The sequence below is a fragment of the Clytia hemisphaerica genome, unplaced genomic scaffold (assembly GCF_902728285.1).
Source record: "Clytia hemisphaerica strain Z4C2 unplaced genomic scaffold, Clytia hemisphaerica genome assembly, whole genome shotgun sequence".
In the NCBI taxonomy this organism is placed as follows: domain Eukaryota; kingdom Metazoa; phylum Cnidaria; class Hydrozoa; order Leptothecata; family Clytiidae; genus Clytia; species Clytia hemisphaerica.
The window spans coordinates 84,715-110,124 of NW_027103595.1; the positions used below are offsets into that span (position 1 = coordinate 84,715).

General features: G+C 35.5%; 2 protein-coding genes across 2 annotated transcripts; both read right to left on the minus strand.

The window, feature by feature from the left end:
* Positions 1-3,800: 3,800 nt before the first annotated feature.
* LOC136801580 (angiotensin-converting enzyme-like) lies at positions 3,801-18,789 on the minus strand. The gene is made up of 6 exons (XM_067058214.1): positions 17,829-18,789; positions 10,562-10,787; positions 6,800-7,023; positions 6,173-6,416; positions 4,845-4,967; positions 3,801-4,089 (listed from the first exon to the last, which is right to left on the minus strand). The coding sequence occupies exons 1-6, from the start codon at positions 18,670-18,672 to the stop codon at positions 3,801-3,803; spliced, it is 1,950 nt and encodes a 649-aa protein (XP_066914315.1). The 5' UTR covers positions 18,673-18,789.
* LOC136801583 (uncharacterized) lies at positions 8,385-10,551 on the minus strand. Its single transcript, XM_067058218.1, is given in 2 exon segments — positions 8,385-9,336; positions 9,339-10,551. Coding segments are annotated over 2 exon segments (1,101 nt in total). The 5' UTR covers positions 9,786-10,551; the 3' UTR covers positions 8,385-8,682.
* Positions 18,790-25,410: the final 6,621 nt, after the last annotated feature.

Below are 25,410 nucleotides of genomic sequence, written 5' to 3' on the forward strand. Positions count from 1 at the left end.
GATAAAATATCAACATTTTACTATTATTGCCGCCCGTAGCGAGCTTGCGAAGCGTAGGGTGGCCTACATAGCTTCACGCAAGGATATGGGACAGGAATCTCGATTTTTGTTTGTTTTGTAATCGGTCTTCCGGTTAATTAGTGTTCCGTAATCATCCGGCAACGTTTATAGCTTACCAAACTAGCAATAGCTTTCGCTAAATGCGCGGCGGACGTTTTTCGTTATTTTTCCTTTCGGGGTTTTTTGTTTTTTTCTGTCGTGCGTTAATTTGTGGATTAAGTTTTCAAACGCAGGTAATGGCCATCTTGATTTTCAAAAGTTGTCCTGAAAGCTCTCGAGCAATAGTCCAGCAGTCAAATTGCATTCACTTTTTTCAAAAAAAAAGAGATATAAATCAGTGAATTTGCTGACAGTCAAATTATACAATCTGTCTCCTGTCTTAGACATTCAGATTGATTCATTTTCGACCCAAACAGTAGAACAATGATTGAATATGGACAAAACTGATTATTGTTGGTGGTTGAATTGGCAACGAAATTCCACTGTAACTAAATTAATTCAACAATCGTCATTCAACATACTCTACTCCCAACAAGAATGCTTAAAGATCCTGTGTTGTGGTACTTCGACAGTAAGTACAAATATTTTTTTCTTTGTTACTTTTATAAGACTTGGTTTTATTAATCTTTTATGTTTAACCTGTGTTCTTGTTGATACTTAGGCGGTCATCAAAAAGATGATCTGTTCGCGTGGCAACTGGTGTTAAAAATGCATGCGGGTGGACGGGCAGAAAAATTCCCAGGTTTTTTTAAATCACGTCAGTAATTCAGGGGAGGGTGGTGTCGCGAGCAAAACAATTTTTCGATGGCCATCGGAGCAATTGAGAAAAAAGCTATACTTTGAAAGAACAAATTGGTTTTCCCGGATTTTTTTCAGCATCTCTGCACCGGAAAATCAGCAGAAAATATGATGCGGGCAGGTGATGCGAATAGAACAATTTTTGGACGACCGCCTTACCAGGCACTATTTGGGAAATTATTATCAAAGATTGAAAGAAACTTTTGTAAACTAGTTTTGAGGAAATTTCAGTACACTCACCATATATCATCTAATTTCATGTTTCTTATTTTCCCTTTAAGCTTTTTATGAATGAGGATTCATTTACCTTGACAACGCAATATTACCTTGTTACTGCTACTATTACCACGTTACGTCATGATTTTCCATCCTTCTACACGATATTGCTGTTAAACTGCAAGATAACTTGCATATCTTTTTAATGTAAACAATTTTGTCCATGAGATCCCTTATCATGTTGTTGGAAAAAGTCCTGAATGTACGCTATTTCCTGTTAATACCTATGCTTCCTGCTCATCAATATTGCCTCGTTACTGATACTATTACCATGTTACGTCCTATCATCTTCCATCCTTTACACAACACTGTTACAGCTTCTAGACATAGTTTGCAGAGGGGTATGAACCCCCCTAGGTTTATTTCATCCCCCCCTATATACCCATCCCCCCCTTTTGTAATGAAATCTTATCCCCCCTTTTTTATTACAGAAAATCCGTTTCGAAGGAAACTCGCTTTCCCACCTACCAGCAAAATTATCAACAAGAAAGAGTATGAAGTATTATAGTCACGAGCCAACAATGACAGAATATAACTAGCGTTTTTCATTAATCTTGATCATTTTAAAATCTAATCTAAAATGTGTGTGTTCTGTTGAAAGTTCTTCAGGTCCCCCCCCTTTTTTATTTGACCCCCCCCCCCTACATTCCCATCCCCCCTAGTTTTTCCGGCAGATCTCGGTACCCCCCCTACAAAGGCCCTCCAGAAAGTTGGAATCCCCCCCCTATTAAAAAGGGGGGGTGCAAACTATGTTCTAGATTAATGGTAAATCCATTTAATGTAAACAATTTTGGATCACGATAAAAACTCCTAAGTACGTTGTTACCTGTCAATTCTTGGTTCCTGCTCGTTATGTTTCTGGCTCATAGCATTTCTTATGCTACAGCATAGTATTTTATTCTTTGTAAAAAGTAATTCACATTTTTAGAAAAAAATATATGTTTCATTTATGTTAGCTTATTCATTGATATCTGAAAGAAAATGCTGTTGAGAAGAATCATTCTAACAATTCCAAATCATTTCCAAAACTTTTGTTATAAATATAAAGCATTAAAAAGCCTTAATTTGCATTAATTAGTTTTTACAAGCATTTGTGCTAGCGGGTGGCAGTTAGTGAAAGCTATGGCTAGTTAAATTTAAAGCCATAAAACCAAACCTACATTCTGGGGGTTATAACGAAAATGTGAGTCAACTTCAAGGACCAAAAAAATTAGCCTATCTATCAAAAGTAATAAACTAATCCCTGGGAAAGGATTTTGGGAGTTCAAAATTTCGTTGAAAATATTCAATACTTTTTAAAATGCAAATCTACATCTGTCAGGTCTGATTAAAATTTCACCTACATTCTCGGGGTCAAGTGCTGTAGACAACTGATCGATATCTTCCCAACGGCCGCGGTTTCTAGCTTTCATTTCAACATAGCAAGAATTGGTGCAGAAAAATTGTTAATAAAGTAAAGTGCTCACATACATTCGAGACAGCCTCTAGGACACTCAAAATAGGTTTGATACACTAAATTCGACCAAATAAAAAGGCAATTTGTTGATTGATATGTAGTTGATGTATTTACCGAATCGTTACCTCAATTATAATTCAGTTAAATTTTACATGTAGTAATTTGTAATCAATTTTAAAATACAAAATCAGTAGTAAGTCTCTCATAATCCGTCGAAAAATGAAAACTCAAAAGTAACAATGATATGAAATTATACACTATTTTCAACTATTTTTGACTATATTATGGTTCTAAAATCTATTCTTCGATATATCTTATATACAGGTCTCATAATAGGAGTACTCTTTAGTCTTTGATCTTTAGTCTCTTTAGTGGTTGGTAAAATCTCAAAGCTTCACAATTTTTCTCAAATCAAGAAAATAAACTCCTCCTTCTTCATCAAAAAGAATTATGTAGAATAGCTTGAGTTTTTTTCAGTAGATTTAACTCGAGATTAGAATTGGCGATTCGCGAATTTTTGCCATTTTCGTAGACTGGAGTCGTTTATAATGCATGTAATACTAATAATAAACACAAATGATGATACGGGATTTAGTTTGTATAAACGACTGGAAGAATCCGGTGTTCCAGCCTTATAGATACCGGGCCTAGCTACGCAGAAAATTGCGTAGCAAAAAAACAATTTATCAAGCAACAACAAACTCTCAAAATAAAATCAATTCAAATGAAACATTTTTAACACACAAATCCACACACATTTTATTTTCAAGAACTTTTTTTGAGCGGGAAAAAATTTTAATTGCGATATTGACACTTTTTTTTTTGTTTGGAGTTAGTGCACAAAGGTTTCTAGACGACTAAAATTTACTTTTTGCTTTATTTCTAATATGTCTGAATTAGTCGTCTAGCTTGCTAGACTACCATTTTCGCGAAATCAAAACTCGCGAAAACGCGTGAGATTTCTGACTCGTGGAGTAATATCCAGAACATTTCACGATTATTTTCGCTCGCGAAATTTAATCCGATTAAAGTATGCAAAATAAGTGTATTTATAACGGAAATAAGGTTTGCGATTCTCTAACAGAATGTATTTTAAAGAAAAATATATTCAGCACATATTCTAGCAAAGCATTAGTGAGACTGAGACCAAACGTTAGGTCATTATACATATGTCCATTAAGATTGATCAATGTTTCTAGAAAAACATCTCTTATTTTCTATTCATCATAAACAAGACTACAGACAAAAATGAAAGTCCAATCGCCACAAAACTTCCTTGAATCTTTCCAGCATGACTTGGTGTCGTAGCCGGTTTGGATGTAGTGGCTTGTCCCCCATTCCAACCGATTGGGTATCCATGCTCTTTTCTTTGTTCTTTCAACCAATCAGATAAAGGTTTGAAATATTCCTTGATAGCAACAGCATCGATTTTTTGTGAACCAGTCACTTTTTCAAGAGCGATGGGCCATGGTTTGCTCTTGCCCATTGTGAGCATGTCACTATAATTAAAAAGATTTATTACAATTACTTTGCGATCAAATTGAAATTGAGCATTTTTTATTATACCTTACCGTTCCGTACACTTTTTTATAAGAACATCAAAAATCTTTGAAGCCTTGGGATTTTCCTCTCACAACCCTGTCTCACAACCCTGTCTCACAACCCTGTCTCACAAGCCTGTTTCACAACCCTGTCTCACAACCCTGTCTCACAACCCTGTCTCACAACCCTGTCTCGCAACCCTGTCTCACAACCCTGTCTCACAACCCTGTTTCACAACCCTGTCTCACAACCCTGTCTCACAGCCTCGGTGGACTTTTTTCACACAGTTGTGATACAAATTTCAATCGAAATTTTATTGCTCCATCTCAAAAAATCCTGTGGGGATGATTTTAGAGTGCATTTTTTTACTATATTGTTGATTGCTGAAATTAAAGACAATTTCTCAGTGAGGCTGAAATTCTACGGTATTTAAACTTTAGCTAAATTTTCCATGAGGCGGGGTGTCAGCGGGTCTTTGACACAGGATTATATACTCGTCCCTCCAAAATGATACAACGGGAGAAATCTTGAATATAGACTTACTGTCCGGGGGTCAAAAGTGACAATGTTGGGGGAGGGGGTAAATTTCCAAAAAATGTTTATATCCTCCATCCCCATATTTAATTTTTTCTGGAAAATATCCTTGTGAGATTCGATCGAATTAAACTGGAATTGTATTGCGATAACACTAGATGTATCCCTTTAAACTTACCCTAAGAGTTTTCCAGCTTCTTTGGATTGATAGATGGAACATTGATGAAGAGGAACAGTAACGTTGGCTGCATCACAAGCATATTTGTGGAAAGTGAATTGCAGAATGTGTGCGAAGAAATATCTGAAACAGGTAAAAGTAAATTAAATTGTAAAAATGAAAGTCACATAGCTAGCGGCCTTCAGACCAATATAGCTTTCAAATTTAGGCTATAGGTTACAGCGAAGTGATTCCTTTTAGGGGTAGCCTCGGGTGAAACAAGGCATGTCCCAAATATATTTTGCGTGACGCGCACCGCTTCCAATTATTCCTTAACGTTCATATATAGCTCAAAAGAATCATATCAACGAGCAGATTTCGAAAAGTGCTGGGTCAAAAATTTGCATTAAGCCAATCTCAAGATATCGGTCAAAAATTGATTTTGACGTTATAAAATACATCGAAAAAACACGTCATAAGTAAGATTCAAATAGCGTCATTATTGAAAAGCAGCGATAACTGCAATCAACACCAAATTTTGACTGGAGTTGTAAATTAATGATTCTGAAATATTTGTTCAAAAATGTTCAGAAAATTTGAATGACGTCATTTGTTGTCGGGAAAAATTAGAATACGTCAAAAAATGCTGACGTCATCATAAATTTTCAAATTTTTTTTTCATGAAATATTTTAGAATTGTTAATTTACATCTGGTCAAAATTTTGCTTTGATTGTAGTAAGTTAATTGGAATTATCGCCTTTTTTTCAATAATGACGTCATTTAAATTGTCTTTTTGACGTGTTTTTTCGATGTATCTTATAACGTCAAAATCAGTTTTTGGCCGATATCTTGAGATTGGCTTGATGTAAATTTTTGACCCAGCACTTTTCGAAATCCTCTCGTTGATACGATTCTTTTGAGCTATATATGAAAGGTAATGAATAATGGGAAGCTGGGTGCGTCACCCAAAATATATTTGGGACATGCCTTGTTTCACCCGAGGTGGGACTAAAACTTTGACCTATTTCTTTTATTAATTTCCAAATACACGGGTTGCAAAATTATATCAAATGTGTACTCGAATAAGTTCACGATATTTTTTCCCCATGTTACTTGCTTTACGACTTACAGCTGATAACTTTATCAGTGTCAATAAATTCCAAATCAATCAGAAATAAATGTCATATAGCAAGCACATAAAAATTTCGGGTGAAAGCGTGATTGTCTTCAGACTCTAATTTTGCAGCCTTTGTATTCCGGACGATTTTTACTCAAGGTGTACTTATCTGCATTCCTGAAGAAATATGACTGGACGAAAATTTATTCTTGTTTGTTTCAATAAACAAACCTGATATACGGTGTGTCAGCTGGAATGTGATACTTTGCTCCTGGATCAAAATCATTTTCACTTCTGTTGGTTGGCGGTTTCAATCCTTGGTATTTCAATCTCATTTCCCACCAAGCTTTATTGTAATCTTCATATTTGATTTGACCACTGTACACATTCCACATCCATTGGTCCATCAGATAACCAAACGGTAAGAATGCAATACGCTCCATAGCAACTTTGAGCAAGAAATTGATGTCAGCCTCTGAAAGGGAGAAAGAAAAAAGACAATAAACGTTATTGTATAGACTTGCATTAGCACCTTGCTGTTCTACTTTTCATAATCGCGGTTAACCTGCCCTAATCATTCATATATTCATAAGATTAATTTAATGAGTCAGGTAAAATTCTGAATTTAAAACCCCCTCCTAATTCATAATATTTTCCAGAACACCAGAGCTTTCGCGTGCCTACATCAAGTGTTCAGAAAGTTCGGATTAAAAATTGTGTCAAATTTTTCCCATTGGTTCTAGGTTTGTATCTGGTGTAACAGGTTTTTTTGAAACATTTGACGGCGATTAGCATTCAATATTCAACAAGGTGTAATTCCTATCAGATCAACGCTATTGCAGCATCAAACAATCCTACCTTTAGTAGTGGAGACATTCTGAAGGAGTCCAATTTTCTTCAAATGTGTTGGTGTTTGAACAGACAATGCAAGGACATCACCTACAGCCTCATGGAACCCTGGGTTTGCTCCATCACGATAAACATTTGATTGGTTCCAGTATAACAAATCATAGTAAATATGACCAAGCTCGTGATGAACAGTAATGAAATCATCTTGGTCAATTTTGGTACACATCTTCACTCTGAAGAATAAGAAACAAGAACAATTTCAATATTTGACTGGCTATCAATGTTACCCATGTACATACTAAGGTAAGTTATGGCCTGTGCAAAAGGTCAATGAATCAAATGACTTAAATCAAATGGCTTCTCCGTTCACCACAAACGATTTTGCGAAGCTCAACACTTAGTGTTTTGAGCACTCCGGTGACAACATTAGTCTATGCTCGCTTACTCGAGCCGTACTGATGAGTTTTGGGATGGACGAAACGCGTGTCTGTGGATAGATAAATCAAAAGACACGATTTCTTCAGCTGTTCCATACTAGCTATGGTTTGTACCATTGTAGCCCATGTACCTAACGTGACACCGTCCACTTTTTTTTCTCAAAATAGTTTCGAGGGGTTTAGGTGAATATTTTCCCCAAAAAGCTCATCATATAATGAAAAAAACACCCTTCTTATAAAAAAGAAGCGTGTATTCCTATAAAGTTAGATAGCTCAATATTCAACGTATAAGCAGGGATATGTTATAGCGTAGCTGGATGAAGAACGAGAATTCTTTAGCAGATTGCTTCTTTGTCTTTTCTATTGTAAACTGTTCATAATAGAAATCCATCTCTGTCCCCTAGAGTGTTCTGTTTTTATAAGAAAAATGAAGCAGACAAAGTATTCATGCAGTACGTTTGCACATATTTTGCTATTATGTTCCCGCTTTTCATCAAAATAATATTTGCAAAAGATACCCCAAAAGCTGCTTGGTAAATGAAATCTAATTTTATCAGCGTGTGTTATGAATTTGAGAAGCTTTCATGATTTCTCTTTAAAAATTTCGGATGTAATTATTTTGACAAATATTGTTTCAATTGACTTGAAATTTTTTCCATAATCAGACATACCGACTTGCTATCTGAAAATCAGTTAGATCAGTTAGAAAGTGAGGCACCCCGCGTTGTTTGTATAGCGCGGTATTTCAAATGAAAAAGAGCTATTTATAATCTTACAGAAGAAATTTCTTATAACTTTACTAATGAAAACAATGTTTTTCATTTTTTTAAATTGTCATTCACCAATGTTTTGATAATTAAAAGTTTTTAATCGTGAACAATAAATGCAGCAGCAGAATCATTGGCTAAAAAGAAATCCAAATTTCACGAATTTGTTATTAAAAAAGTTTAATTTCATATCAAATTTTAATGTCAGGGACAGAGATAGAACAAGGCTTTTTCAAATGTGCGTTATCCAGCTACGCTATAACATATCCCTGGTATAAGTTAGTATTTTATAGCAGTTATTTGTTAACAGGTACTCGATACTTTCAAAAGAGTTTGAAACGAAAAACGTTTTCAAAAATGGTGGGATTTCAAAAACAGTTTTTGTGATAGTTGAAATTTCAAAATCTTTTAAAAATTCCTTCGTAATTTTAAAAATCGAAACAATATTAGGAAAATAATAGAGACTTATACATATGCGTAATTTAATGAATATGTAGCGGTGGTAGTCACGGCGAAATATGTCATTCTTTGATAGTTAGGGCTAGGGTTAGGGTTTGTCGTTCTTTTTGTCGCTCTTTTTGTCGCCATTTAATAGTTATTTGTCTTCTTTTTTAGATGGTCTGGAAACGTTAGGTGAACAGTCTCATAGAGGTAAGATATCAAATTGACTCAATAAAAGTCTTTTCTTCTAAAACCAATATTTCTTAATGAAGTCTTTACACTCGGCCACGTATTTTTTGCCTTCATCACTTGGCAACCCTGTAATCTCATCTGGTACTTTATCTCCTAGCAAAGTGGTAATCACAGCATAGGTACCTTCGCACAGATTCTCAACCAGATAACCGCCTTCAAAATAAATAGCTGTTTTTGCAATCGGCAGCAATTTTGACGTCATGTAAGAATACGTATTTATGGTGACGTCATATTCACCAAGCGGGTCACCTCGGGCTGCATCAAAGCCACATGAAACCAGAATCAACTCTGGTTGAAATTTTTGAGCAATCGGTAAAACAAGCTCCTCAAACGCATACTTATACTCAGTTTCGCCCATCTTTTGATCTCCGCCCCAAGCGATATTGACATTGTAACCTTCACCAACGCCCTTCCCAATACGATCCGCCTTTGCTTTTTCTAAGCCAGGGTAAGTCTCATATCGATGCAAGGAGAGATACAATATTTCGTTTTCCTCATAAAAAGCATCCTGTGTGCCGTTCCCGTGATGAACATCCCAATCAACAATAAAGATCTTCTTAACGCCTTGCGATTGTGCAAATCGAGCTGCAATTGCCACATTATTGAAATAACAGAATCCAGCAGCTTTAGTTGAATCTGCATTATGTGTTCTGGTGGTCGAATCAACGCAAATCCTGTATCTACTGAACCATTGATGACAGATTCTGTTAGCTGAAGAGCTGATCCAGCCGCCAGTAAAGCGGTTTCATAAGTTGCTTCGTTGAAATATGTGAAGTGTGTTTCATCATCAAAGATATGGTGATAAGTTGGTAAAACAACTTTATCAAAATCAGCAAAGAAATGGTTATCTCCCTTCTTCATTTTTTGAAGATCAGACACATATTCTTTATCATGGATTTGATACAATTCTTCAACTGTTACTTTCCGAGATTCAATCATGTGTAGCTTTTCAAGTACACCTCTCTCCTTAAGGGTGTTATAAGGCGCGGACACTCGGACAGGAACCTCTGGATGATCTTTGCCATCAGGTTGTGCATGCAAAAGAAATTTTTCATCATACACAAATCCAACTTTTCTTTTACCATTTGTTGCAGCCATATTTTGCACTCCTGCAATCAAACCTTTATGGAATTCAATAAAATGATTACATGCTCTTAATGCACTTTTTAAAGCGCGGGTACTAAATTATTTTGCATACTGTTGACTCGCCATGTTAATACAAACAACAAATACCTTTATTGCTTCTCTCCTCTTTTTGTAAATACTGGATCATAGGATTTCAAAGCCCTGAAGAGGCTAGATTTGAAATTCTTGGAATTAGAATAGCCTGGATATTCAGACGGTAAACTATTTCACCGTCTAATTTTTTATAATCTTGTCTCTTGTTTACGGTCTGGCCCAACTAACAGGGATATTTGTCCCTGCATATGCGAGTGCATGCATCTAATTGGTCGATTCGTGCCGAGTCACTGAGCAGAATGTTCGGGGGGTTTTCAATTTTTTTAATAATTTATAGAAAAGCTGACAGTGCAAAAAAAAATAAGCAAAGACAAATTAAAATGAAAACACAGGTTCATTTCTAAATAAAAAAGGTCGCTGAAAAGGGCCTTTATAAATGTTGCTGATGTTTTGATGTAGTTTAAAGTAGTTTTAAAAGTTTTTTGAGTTTGTAAAAGAGGTTATATGGTAAGCTAATCTGGGAATCAATTACCATAACATTATATTGAAAACGAGGTAAGCATTATTGCTCATGACGTAATTTACGAAAATGTCTATAGGTAACTTAACAACTTTCTTTTCGATTTTATTGATAGGTCCTTAAAAAGTAAACTGAGGGACTGGGGACGAGTTTAAAGATAGGGTGTTCAACATACCGAACATCTGGCTCATTATCAGGTCCATTACGAACTCCAAAATCCCAAGCAGATGCATGGCATGTCACATTACGTCCTTCAGGTTTGACCAGCATTGATTTGGTCCAGAACTGTTTTGGTAGCTTTTGCCATCCAATAGAGGTGAAAAATTCTTCGGCAGTTTTGAACATTTTATCGACGTCATAATCTTTTTGTAAGGCTGGTGTAATGTCCAATTTTGGTTCATCTTAAAAAAAGAAGTGTGGTGTGGGAATAAAATAGGGAATGAATGATACATTTTGTATACTTCGGGATCTAAATGCAAAAGAGGTTTTGGGGTAAGAGTTAGTTCATGTAATGTTTCCAGCTCACCCAAATAGAGCAGACTTATATGCATGCGTAATTAGCCGTTCTTTTAAACCACAAACAGTTAATTCCCGTGATAAACAAAGAGGGTTGAGTCTGCAATCTTTCGGTCGGGGTTATGGATGGCGAAATATGATATATGTCGTTCTTTAGAAATTTGTCGTTCTTTTTATCGCTTTTTGCCACCGGAGGAAGCCTAAAGATTCTGAGGATGGCATTCGTAGCTTCACGCATAAGGAAGTTGGGCAAACATCTCATAGTTTTGCGCGCGTTTTTCAGTATTTTAGTCCCGCTTAACGGTAGCATTCTTATCTTACGGTCTCTCTATTGTTTTATCATCGTCAAAAAGACTTTTCCGGAGTTATTTTGATCTGATTACTCATTTGGAAATGTCAGTTTGTCTTTTTCTTATCCCTGGAGAGTTAAATGAATCTAAGGAAATTCTCTTTTCTTGGGAAATTCCTTTTTTATACCACAAATATTTATTAAGCACTCTTTATAGTTTAAAAATATTACTCTACTCAAAGTATTTGAACAGTTAATAGTTATTTGTCGTTCTTTTTAGATGGTCTGGAAACGTTAGATGAACAGTCTCGTAAGACTCTGGTTGGTATAACTTTTGTTTTACCTAATTAAGTTTCAGTCACTTATGATCTCATGAACATTGAAAAGTTGAAAATAGGAAAAAATGGTTGAAACTTTAAAATAAAAAGTTTAAATAGCTTAGATGGAGTATATTAAAGTCTGTCCAGATATAATTGGCAGTGGAAACAAGAATGCCTGTAACTTTTGATAGTCAAATATAAATATGGAAATTTATTTTGCTTGTTTTAGAGAATCAAAAGCGCTATATTTGAATGTCTTTGTGGTTGAAAAATTCGCGATTTTTAGCGGTTAAATTTGCGATTGTAAAAATTGAGCTTTTTTTCTACTTATGCTATAACGTTCATTTTTACACCAGTGGTAGTTCAACCTTAGGTTAAGAAGTTTGTTAAATTTTAAGGCAAACAGAAAAGTCCTTCGGAAGATATGGGATCCGAAATACCCCTTGGTAGCACTTTTCTGTGAAATATCAAATCTCCAACTTATTACTAAAAACGGGGGAAATGTTATCTTTTTTGAACAGTGCAATTAAAAGTTAGAAAATGTTAAGTGTTGGTGCATTGGTATTATTGGTATCATTGATTATTTCGAAACGAAGTGAAATCACAGTATAATTTATTTATTGAAAAGATAAGCATGAACTTATTATTGCCTTTTTTATTTTTTAAGTCATTGAAGAACTTTGCTAATTCCCAAAACACTAAACACAGATTCGCTATGAGGTCATTAAAGAGATCGTAAAATGTGTTATGATCGAAAAACTGTTTTATCAATCATATCACTACCCCCGTTTTTAGTAATAGGTTGGAGATTTGATATTTCACAGAAAAGTGCTACCAAGGGTAATTTCGGGTCCCATATCTTCCGAAGGACTTTTCTGTTTGCCTTAAAATTTAACAAACTTCTTAACCTAAGGTTGAACTACCACCGGTGTAAAAATGAACGTTATAGCATAAGTAGAAAAAAAGCTCAATTTTTACAATCGCAAAATTAACCGCTAAAAATCGCGAATTTTTCAACCACAAAGACATTCAAATATAGCGCTTTTGATTCTCTAAAACAAGCAAAATAAATTTCCATATTTATATTTGACTATCAAAAGTTACAGGCATTCTTGTTTCCACTGCCAATTATATCTGGACAGACTTTAATCCTTAGACGATGCTATCGTCCGTAAGAGGGCTAATAAACGCGGGAAGGCGTGAGGACGGTTTACGGCAAAAATTGTGGTGGTAGAGTTTGGAACAAACACTGTAAACACCTCCGCCACTGCCTACTCCGTTCCCCGCACTAGCCACCGTTTTCAAATTTACCCCGCCTGCTAAACTATTTCCTTTTCAGTGATCTTGTGCAGACGATAGGATCGTCTAAGTAATCCTCAACAAGATTAACTCTAATTTTAGAAATCTACTCTCGCCAAAAGGGATATTGACTTTTCACGCCCATTAAAATATTTCAGAGACAGTTTACAAGCAGTCACTATTTTACTTGCGGTTTTAAGTTTCATAATACGAGTAAAATTTAAGGCATCAAATTACACCTCTAGATAAACACTGACTGTTTTATTCTTGGCTGGAAAATTTCTCTTGTCTTCGTGGGGGTTTTTTTTCAAATTCTAAATTTTGAATTTGAATAATGTCTTTTTAATGAGTAGATTATTTGGAATATTATGTTTGTATCCTGATTCTAAGAATACCCATGTCTCACAGCCTCGGTATAACTTTTTTCCTCAGTGGGGATAAAAATTCCTATTGAAATCTCAATGGGGATAGCAATTCATTTTTTTCAAGGTTTTAGAGTGCAATTTTTGAACATTTAATTTTGAGTAGGGTGAAATCAAAGTCAATTTCCCACCGGGGACGAGATTTTGGCCAAATTTTCCAGTGGGGCTGGGGTCCCAACGGGTCCGTGACACAGGGGTGTAATAATCTAGAGTTTTCAAAACTAAATCGGATATGAACTTTTCTAAGAACTGCTTTTATTGACAGACAGAAAACACCCAAAGACTGTAAACATTGCGTTTTTTTGAATGTAAGTTGTAGCATGACTGCTGGTCGACGGGATGTTTGACGTAAAGTAGGATCTTTCTCTCAAAATAACTTGATGTGATTAAGGTGCAAAAAACAAGAAAAAAACGCTCCGAAAAATCGTTTTTGGGAAAATATGGTTTCGAAATTGAAAGTTCAAATTTTTCTAGACAAAAGATTTACACGAATTTTCATCACCGTCTCGCCAATATTTTGTGGGTTCTCAGATTACAATTTTCTGAACTCGAGAAATTTGTCACATGATTTATACAAAAGATAACTGATGACTTTAGTTGGGTAGTTTTAAATCTTGATTTTTTTCGATATGCTCTTGACAACAGAGCCACGATTTTGCAAGTGGTAAGAGTCTCTCTTTGTAGCCTCCCGAAATCACGAAAAAAAAACAAAATTTGGTCCTAAAAACGGTTAAGAAGATATTTTCTACCAAGGGTTGATTTATTTTTTTTCATCTCTTACACGTTTTTTTTTTCTATAAAAACATCCAAAATTTTTGAAGCCTTTGAATGTTCTTGAAATCTTGAGCTACAAGCCTTAAAATGTTATTAACATGTTCTTATTTTCACCACTTTTTGAGTATTTTTGTCAATTTTCCTAAGAAATTGTGAGTTTTAGAGTCCGCGAATCCTTAAAAGGTTCTTAACTTGTTTTTAACATTTTGGGCATCGAAGCCTTATGTTCTTATATAGTTTGTTCTTATAAAAGAAACGTGTACAAGTTCGTCACCTTAAAATCTAGTAACAGTTATCCGCAGAAATTTTCTTGTTGTTGAAATTTGATCGTTTACCGTATTTTTTGGTGAATTACATACATATACAGTATATAAGTGTTTCAAAGCTTGAAAAATATGCACCAAAGTGAACAATTATTGACATTCTCACACGCAATGTTGTGTCTGGACAATATGTTTGCGCAAATATTTGACATTTAGATTGAGAAAAAACAAAGCAAATTGTGTGGAAGTCTAAAGAAATCACGTAAAAGTCATGTGTTTGATGCTTGAGCAAAAAGGGGTATGTGCCCGGGGGGGGGGGGGGGGGTACTAGGGCAAGATGGGTTACGGGGATGCTCCGCTGGTCAGGGTACCTTTTTTAACCCCCACAAGTCCCAGGTAGGGTCGCAAAAACACCAAAATAGAAAAATCAGTCCCTCGTAGGGTGCCTATTTTTGGAAAATTTGGGGAAAATGTAGAAAATTTTGGAATTTCAGTCCCATTCAGGGTCACTTTTTTACTTTTTTCGCTAATTTCGAGTCCCACGTAGGGTCCATTTTTTGAACCTCAGCGGAGCACCCCCGTCGGTCGACAAGGGTAGTACCCCCCCGGGGGTATGTGCATGTGCCACTGGTCAGGGTACCTTTTTTCACTTAGGTTCTAGGGTCCCGGTAGGGTCGAGAATATATCAAAATAGAAAGGATTTAAAAATAGTCAAAAGAAATTTGAGAACATGTTGGAATTTCAGTTCCATTCAGGGTCACTTTTTTCAAAAAAACGAGTCCCACGTAAGGTCTATTTTTCGTGACAATTTTTTCTAACATTTAAAAGTTGAATTTTTGATGACAGATTTTCTTCGCACCTCGTTTAGCATTATAAAGCATCATACACGTTTTTTTATAAGAACATTCCAAATTTTTGAACGTTCTCAACTTTTTGAATTTTAATAATAAGGCTAAAATGTTTTGAAACGCTCTTATGTTCAGCTAATTTGTGAGTATATTTCTGCAATCTTCTAGGAAATTTGGAGTTTTAGAGTCGGTAAAGCCATGATAATTTTAAAGTGTTCTGTTTTTAATATTTTGGCCATCGAAGCCTTGTGTTCTTATATAGTTTGTTTTTATAAAAGAAACGTGTAACTCAGAAGAGGGACAAATATTTATAAATTGAGGTTTTCATTTTTCAAGTCAAGATTCTCCTCTTATATTCTGAAAGATGCTGTTTTTAAAAGTAAATGGGATACTGTTTCAAGAGATCTTCCAACCTCGTTAGGAGGGACTCTCCAACGCCGTCTAGGGCGTGGAATTTTATTACTAGTAACTTTGACAACACATAAATCAAAAGATTCTCAGCTCCAGACTAGACCACGTTTTTTTTTATAAGGAACCTTAACTTTGCTCTGAGCCTGGAGTTCCTTATTTTTACAGAGAATTTCAGCCTCAAAGTTCCTTATCCAGTTCCTTTTTTACATAGCTGCTAAGTTTGGATAACCATATCTCTTACTGTTCCTCAAAACTTGTTTTCTTATTCTCAGCAGTTCCTAAACAATTCCTTATTTTTTTAACCATTTTCAGCCTCGAGTTCCTTATAAACGTATTCCTTATATAAAAAAAACGTGTACTGCACTTAAATACTTATGCAGAGATACACGTTTTTTCACAAAGACAATATATATAAGAACATAAAGCTTCGATGGCCAAAATATTAAGAACAAGTTAAGAACATTTTAAGACTTTGGGGACTCTAAAACACCCTCATTTCTTAGGAACATGGAGAAAAATAATCAAAAAATTGTGAAAATAAGAACATGGCGAGAACATTTTTAGGCTTAAAACTAAAAGAGTTAAGAACATCTGCAGGCTTAAAAAATTGCTGAACAGGGTACCTTTCTTTTCCTCAACAAATCGTATCATCGATCAGTAAGGTTGGAATCCCCCCTGCAGACTAGCCAATACCTCCCTGATCGCATTTTCTCCGGATGATGTAAACTTATTGAGCACTAGAATTTGTCATGCGTAAATAGTTTTATATTTGAATATTTATCGCGAAAGAGAAAAAAGTGTTTGAAAAATAAGCTTATTTATTTTGAAAAAGCTAAAAATCGGATCTAAAAGTCATTAAAGGATCTAAAACCCGATTAGAATCCAGATATCAAAATACACAGATTACTTAATCTTAGAAATTCCATGTTGCTCCCATTCAATGACAAGAAGATTAATAAGAGATAAACTTGGTAGGTTAACACCCTAAAGGGATATTTTTCCCACGTTTTACGCGTCAACAGTTAGTGTAAAGACACCAAAGTGTTTTTCCCTTCAGATGCGACTCAGGAGACTAACGTCCTCCTTTTAGATTCCATTTAGGAAGTATAATTTCCATTCTTGCCCAGCTGGCACACAACGTTGTTTTAACGTTCAAATAACGTTATTTGAACGTTATGAATGTCACATGGATGTTGTTTTGACGTTGTGTTACCGTTTGGGTGGTCATCTTTCCCAAAGGATTTTAGACACGGAAAACTTTCACTTTTAAAAATTGAATAATAAATCCTCAAAACATAGAGACTATGCCGAGTTTCATCTAAGAGGAACAAACGTGAAGACGGGAGATTTTTTGGGGGAGTAGCTACTATTATCGCTTCCACCGCATTTTTCCTCTACATCCATAACGGCCTTAACTTCACGCACCTTATTTTTCCGTGCGCTAATCTTAACGGACGATAACATCGTCTAGTCCTTAAGGGCTCTGACCATAGTGAATTTTTCATAATTGCCGTGTTTAAAATGTGTTTTCTGACTGATGTAACCAACAAACTATGGCATGTTATACATTTTCAGTTAGACAAACTATTCCTGAATCTGAAAATTCAAAAATTGTATTGAAAAACTTTGATGAAGAAGAAAATGAAGACTTTTGCGAGGAAGAGTATTTCAACTTTGAAGAGCTTAGTTTCGGCGAAGAAAAAACATTTTGAAAGATTTTTCGCAGTAGATGGTGTATCTTTTACTGAATAATAAAAATTTTTGCGGAAAATTTTTGTAAATGCTTCTTTGTCTCGAAATCTTGAAAATAGTGGTTTTTCATCAATTTTTCATCTGGATTTCGCTCAAAAAAACAGTCATAACTTTTGACACATTTTTTTAGAAAAATTTTCCGCAAAATTTAAAATAGTTCAATTCTTTGCGGACAGTTTGAAAAAACTTCGAAACAAAAAGGTTAATTACCCATTAAAACTTAGCACTTTTTATAAAAGAAGGTGATGCAACATATTATTAACGTCTTTTTAAAGTTCATAACGTCATTTTTGCAATTAAGTTCTTAATTACTCTTAAGGGATTTGATTAAAAAGGAATTTATAAAGGCAATTCTTTGTTAAAAGTGTTAAAGAATCTAAAACATAATTTTCATGTTCAGATACTAAAATCAATTTTACGATTATGGTCAGAGCCCTTAACATTTGTAATAAACCAAACCAATGTATGAGCGATTTAGAAACCCATGTGCTTGCACGGTGGCCTGGGAATCTGTAAAACATTATTATTAGTCAAAACAATGAGCTTACTTTTATACGGTGAAACAATATCAAAAACATTCTCCCAAGATTGTCCCCACATGTTACCAAGTAAGTGGGCAGGAATTGGACCATCTACTTCGATCTCTCCTTCGTAATATTCCGCCAGACGATGTCGTACAAAAGCGTGTAATTCCAAATAGAATGGTTTTAACTCATTCCAGAATGATTCAGCAGATTCTTTAAGATCGTCCACTTCATAACGTTTACGTTTATAATCTCCTGCGTCAGCAAATTTGTTTTCATGGGCACCAATATTGTTCAATCGGACATACTCCTTGTAAAGTGATTTTAATTTTGGTCCTGTCGCTTTTCTCCATTCCTCCCAAATATATAATAGTTCTTTAGGGTCCCTGGATTTGGCTAATGTAGGGTTCAAATAATTATCCAATGAAAGGCATGTTTTGCCTTTAGGGTCAACGCTTTTCATAATGGTAGCATCGTAGGGAATACAGCCTTCACTATAGATATTTTCCATGTTGCTTCCAATTTCAAGAATACTATCAACCACACTTGCATTAGAAGACGTCATTGTCATTAGGAGGAGTTTGAATTGCCGGCGCTCATCTGCTGTTGCGCCAGTCATATTGACTGCTTTGGCCCTGGTGCGATATTTTTTGGCCATATCAGAATACGCCTTACTGGCTGCATTACTTAATTTTGAATTGTGTGTAGTAATGTTTGTAGCTTTTACCCAAGATGCTTGAGATGAGTTATATCCTTTCTGAGCAACATTAGCATTATAATCAGCTAAAAACTCGGTAGCATTTTCACAACTCGAACCATAAACAAAAATACCAATAACCAAAAGTAATACTCCAAACGCTCTCTCCATTTTTTATCCTCTTTTAGTCACTAAAGAGCATAAAATGACAAAGCGTATGTTCAACCCAAATTCTTTTAGTCAAATGACCCTAAAAACTTTATCAAAACATAAAAAATACTATTTTTCTCCCCTTTTTTTCTTTTGAATGTAAATCGATCTGAGATCCGCTGTCAGCGTTTTTTTCCGTTTGTCACTATTTTTCTTTTGTATGACTTTAGAATAACAAAAACATTGTGTGGTGTCTTTTGGTCTCAAGTTGTCTTTTTATTGTTCAAATGCCACTAGTAAATGAAATAGATAAAAAAACGGAATAGATATATGAGACAATCTTGTGTATCTTCCAGCATACAGACCAAAGCTTTAACTTATTTTGTAATCCATAGTATAGTCACGTACAGTCGTTTTGCATAAGACTCCTATTCTCACACCAAGATTCTCGTCATTTTTCAATGATTTTTCCGCTTTTTTTCCCCGGGATAGCTGGCATGAGATCGAAATCTTGTGTTTACTGATTAGGAAACTACCTAACTTTCCAAAGCTTACTTCTCAAGTTCCCAGATTTCTGCTCATTTTCCAGTAGAAAAGTGGCAGAGGAATCTTAGTGCAAGAGAGGGAATCATGAAAAAGACGGTTAACTACAGTCCTCAATTAATTTTCTTGCAAGAGAGACATCCACGGATAAAGAATTCCCAATTAATTTTATGGATTATAACATAAATGATCATATCCTTAACCATTCCATGCAAAAGGATTGCCATTCTAAGTAAATGGCAGCAAATCACTCCACCCTCTAGTTAAAAAGATTCCCTCCGGATCACAGAGACAGGGTCATATGAGCCCTTTCCCTGATTTATTACAACTGCAGTGGATCTGGATCGCGACTGAACCAAATGAAAAACACCCCTTTCAATGAATTCAAATGTCCCCAGCTGGCACACAACGTTCTTTCAACGTCAATTTAATATTCACAACGTCCATTTAACGTTAGGTGAACGTTGAAACGACAGTGGTCTATTATGGAACAACTTGGCCAAGAATTCATCCTGTCAGAGTAAATCTACTCAAACTTGAAAACATTTATTTTATGTACGGAATATTATCTATTTCTCTCATTACGGACGACACTAAAAGATGGCAAAAAGAAAGTGAATATCGAAAAAAATTTTGTTGCTTTTGTTTTCGAAAACCCGCGAAGCTTTTGATTGGTCAAGCGCTAAAATTCTATTGTAATGTCACGTGACCTAGGAAGGATTTTCTACCTAACCACAGCACACTTTTTCAGCAAAAGTACGCCATCTAGCCCTTCGGGCTTTATAAATCTATGGTTGTTATAAACCAATAGACCTAATCGGAGTTTTTGATTTTTCTAAAAAAGCGATGCATTGTGGTATTGTTTCGAGTGTATTACATTAGAAATCTTTTAGGAATTCCTCGAGTTCTATTGTAATACACTCAAAACAATCCCACAATGCATTGCATTTTTAGAAAAATCAAAAACTCCGGTAAGGTCTATTATCCAAAGATGGTAGGCTTGACTGTATACTCTTTTGTAGGCTACATTGACTGTTAGCCTGTTGACACATGTAGTGTACCCTACTTTGGTATGAGATATAGTATGGACTATCCATGACGTAATCAAATATGAAATCGATACCCTGAGACTTATTCAGTTTCGTTGTCGAAATTTCGGTTCCGTTGCCAAAGCAAAAGAAGTCTAATCTTGCTCTAAGTTTTGTCGTCATTTTTATATTTTCCTCGCTAAGAATCTAAAGAATTTAAATGGCCCTAATGGGCTTCCGACTTACAGACAACTTTAATGTTTTCGGGTTTTTGGATAAGCACCGATTTCGTTCCTTTCCAAAATCTTACTGGAGAAAAATTCAGTCCGAAAATACATCCAATGAAATTTATCGTACAATCAAGGTCATTAACATTTGAGAGAAAAAGGAAATTCCCCAGGAAGTTTTGAAACCACAATCGATTTGTAAGTGCTCTAAAGTAGGTTCGAAGGGTAGAATTGTAACTCTGAGTTTTAACACTAAACCTAGACTTACGACTTTAGGATCTGAGGATCCAAAACTACCAACCGATCCCAAATTGAAATATTCGATTAAATTAAAGAGATACACAAAATCGACTTTCTCGCCGGAAAATTTTGAGAAACATTAAAATAAATAACTATTTGTCCACCCCCTCCATCTTCAGTGTTAATTTGGAGTCAGTGGAACTTGCAAATTTCATCCCTCAAACATTGAAAGTGGGGGAGGGGGGACTCAGCATGGGGAAATGAGTAGTCGGACAGCAGTTATGTCCACGATTGTATCTCTTTTTGCGAGGTCTGTAAGAACGTCAATTTTGCCAGTTTATTCTTTGTAGATAGTTTTTGGAATTTCTCTCTTATTTTCCTTCACAAAAACTTTATGATGTTAGATATCTTTGATTTTTGTGAAGGCATTCAAGGCACTTGATTATTTTTTGAGCTCTTTCGACCAACCATTTTGTGCTTGTATTTCTTATTGTTGGTCTTTCCTTCATAATGATTATATGATGCAAAGATATTATCCAAAGGCATATCATTAATGTCTAGGACGCAGTGAGAAGTAATTATTAACGATAAAGCAACAAAATTAAAGATGGTACATTACTAATATCTTGATCTGCAAAGGTAATGCGACAGAGACAGAACGACAGAAATTTAGATGTTATCATTAAGTTTCAAGCCCGAAGGGCCAGAGGCGAGAATAGTTTTCGAAGAATGTAGTCCTCTAAAACAAAGGAGCCGCTAGATGCAATCCGTCGTCATGATTACGGCGCGTTCTATTGCGTGTTTTGGATGGGAAATAAGTAGCTTCAATTTCTCTTGCCCCGAGAAGGGTTTCGCCTTATAGCCCTTCGAGCTTGAAACTCAATGGACGTTACGATTCCAGCCGCGGCTTTCTTCTACTATATGATTAGACATCGATTATAGGGGAGGGGAAGAAAACGGATATACCGTAGACAAACAGACAGAGTAGGAACAAAAACTTTTTTTGTTGTTCTTATAACCTTTACTAGCAAAATCTTATTAGTATTCAAATATGGCTGTAAAAAAAGAAAGAGGAAAAGGAGGACTGCATAGACTATTTTACTACCTGTGCGTAAAGCTAAGACCATGACGATGTTTTTATGTCAAGATATTTGATTCATGGTTTCCTTAGTATACAAACAGTCTGACACTGCGGTTCAAATATTATATCTAAACCTCGTGGCTGTCATGGCATGATTTAATACCTTATTTTTCTTTGTTTACATAAGGACTACTCTTATAACTCATAAATCATTAAGTGCCATCTTTTTTGCATGTGTTTCTTTTAAAGCAGATGTATTTGGGACGCATCCCTGAGACGCATATCTTAAATTCCAAACCTGTGTTCAGTCCTTTAGTTCGCTATTTGATGATTCTGATAGCGCATAAGATTACCTTATCGGGGAAAAAATGTCGGAGTTTTATTTAGTCGGGGGAAAACTTCGTCACCCGCTCAAAATTTTCGTCACTTTCTCCCGATATTTTTCCCAGTCCATCAAGAAAATCAAAAGTAGGTCCGTGTATCGCGGCTCTGTGTGCGAAGAACAACACAGGTGACAAGATTGTCCGATTAGTCAATTTTCAAAAATTTTAAAGGAAAATAATTTTTTGCAACTCTTAATGTTCCCGTCTGTTGGGTCGAAGCTCCTTTTTCTCACAGGGTATATTATAACCAAGTTGAAAACATTTGAAAAGTGAAAGATCAAAATTTGTTCAAAATTGGTCAAATTTGTCCCACTATGGGTCGTAAAATTCACAAAATTTTCCTTTGTTTTCTCCTTTTTAGTCCCGGTAAGTCGAAAGTCGGGCGGCACCCCCTGTCAGCTTGCAACCCTAGTACCCCCCGGGCTTTTTTATCGTTAATCTTTTATGTCACCATGCTAGTTGACATACATACAATCATACTTAAATATAGAGTTGTTGGGACCTAAACCAGATCCATCATGCATTCCATAATCTTACGTTAATTTTTGTTGTTTTTCCCATCGATGTTTTTCCAAAATGAGGGCATAGGAAAGATCAATTATAACACGTGGGAAGTTGAGGAAGAATAGAGGAAGACTCAAGAGCCAATATCACCAAAATATTGTGTTGTTCATGCTAAGTTCATTAAATAAATTGAATATTTTAAAAAGACCACGTTTAGTTGACAAAAATAGTTGACATAGTTTCAAAATTATTTGTATCCTGGTTTAGAGAGCGATCTTCGATGAATATTCGAAGGTAAATTTCCAAAATTCCAAAAACAGATACTTCATGACATGATAACAATATGAGTTCAACATTTTTGTAAAATTGAACAACACCGACAAAGTCAGCCCTCCATTGTAAGTGTTGGAAGGGACATCTAATAAGACGCTAGAGATTCGCGAAATTGGAATGACCTACATCAAAAAAATAAAAATCCAAAGTTTTCACCTATTTCACAATCGAGTTAAGATGCGTTATACACATAGTATACGCCCACCATATTTTACCGTTAAAAGCAGAATGTTTCTAGCGTGCTGGGTATCCTACAATAAAAAACAAAATAACCTCAGCAGAACAAAAGCTAAAATCACAAACTTGTATTTCCAAAAATTCTTCAATACCTACCCAGGGCAGTAATACAGAAATTAATAAAAAGAGTGTGCTGTTCCAAGTTTTAAAACTTTTTAAATAACTTTTTAAAAATAAAAATGAATAAATGGCATGTATCATCTACCGGACCTTTCTAAATCATAATCATTGAAAGAAGAGCAATTTTCTTCCTTGTCAATAATTATTAAGCTAGGTAAACATCATATAAGTAAATTTTCCCTTTTCCCTTTCCCTTTCAATTCGTTTTCTAGAAAGCATCTTAATCTGATATTCTGATGGTGAGTTGGCGGCCGCCCACGCTAAAGCTCTAAAGGAGCGGACCAATTTCCCATCGGAGAGGAATCATAGTCGGCCTTTGATGTGTCGCATCCCCAGTCGGGTTCAACTAACTTTGCGCGTAAAGCTAAAAATATTTCGGTTGCACCCACTAATCTCCAGAAACGAGACCTCGCTGCAAAAGCCTTGATGTGGTCTTCCGTAATCTAAACCTTATTCCAGATGTTGAAAATTTTCCTGATCTTCAGAGCTTTAGCGTATCGGATGAAAACTTCTGCAGAAACATCTATATACGATAAATTCGAAGTGAAGGGAAGTGGATCCGTATCCTTAGGTTTGAATGCGAGTGATCTAGGTAAATAAGACGGTAATTCATGGATGAAAATAAAACAGAATCAGATGGACTGCGAAATATAGTCTAGATGTCTAGGTTAGGTCTGATCAGAGCTTTTCTTACGGTGGTACGTCACTTTAGGCTTGGTGGATCAGGATAAATCATTCCATACCTATAAATTAAACGGAGAACAATTAAAATATTAATTATCTTGACCCGCCCAGCTGTAATGTGTCATACAAGATTTTAATTGAAAAGAAATCACAATCTTGTACTCACCTGGAAAATGATGATGGATGTTGAAAAGAAAATTAGAATTGATTTATTGGAAACGTTTAGTTTTTCACGATTGACGATTTAATTGAAAGGACGGATGGGCAAATGGCTCGGTTATCATGGCGAGTATTCTTAATATGCGTAAGTCAAGATGACTTCATATTTTTTAACGGAAGCACCCAAAAAAGCCGGTTTTTGACCTCCGTGTTTCTAGTTTTAGTAACAGAGAGAGGTCAAATCCCGGCTTTTTAGGGTGTTTCCGCTAGAAAAATGACTTCTCTCTCAAAAAGATGTCGTCTCCACTAATTCCTATCCAGTATTACTGTTTTATCTAGTGATCTACTGAAAAAACATCCAGGGCATGTACATTTGTAAAGCACGTCTCCTTTTAACGAAGATAACTGAAGGGACCAGAATATCTGTGTTCGAGTTAAGGAGACATTCGAGTTATAGAGGTTCGAGCTATGAAGACTCCGAGGCTCCCATTGTACTTCTGGTATGTAACAAATATCAAAAGAATTTGCTCTATTTCGTCTCAAATCCGTGGTAAATTGAAGATTTAACCATTTGTGCCCCAAGAATACTCACATATTGATGTCATAGAAGCTCACAATAATCTTCAAAAAATATATTTCATCTTGCCTGCGGGGCAAAAACTTGTCTGTACACAGACCCAGTATCTACGGCTAATTTCAAAATTCATTGCCCTAGAGGGTCTGTTATCATTGTCGTTTATCATTTGATATTTTTCAAACCGACCACTGCAACGGAGTGTTGGCAAGAGAGGGAAGGTCTCCGTACGGGAATTATTATAAATCAAGCAGACAATACGCACAGAGTGCACTACGAAGCGATAAATGTGAGATACACTCTGGTAGGCAAAAACACGAACACACAAAAAGTATATAATTTTGATGGTGGAAGGATGTTTTTACTTAAATCTTGTTTACGGATGAAGATTTCTTCATTTCAATGCTTCAAGCAACAATGACATGTCAACTTCATGTTCTTTCAAAAAATACTTCCCTTTTCCCTACTTCTGCTTTAGTTCGAAATCAATAAAAAGAAGAATAGGCTTATGAAATCACTTTCATATTGCAATATTTTTTCTCCATTGTATCGTCGTCAATGTTTCCAACGTCATTTTTACAAGCTTTTTTATTGCCTTCCTTATTCCAATGATGCGCAATGACGTCACTTTTCAAATGCCATACTG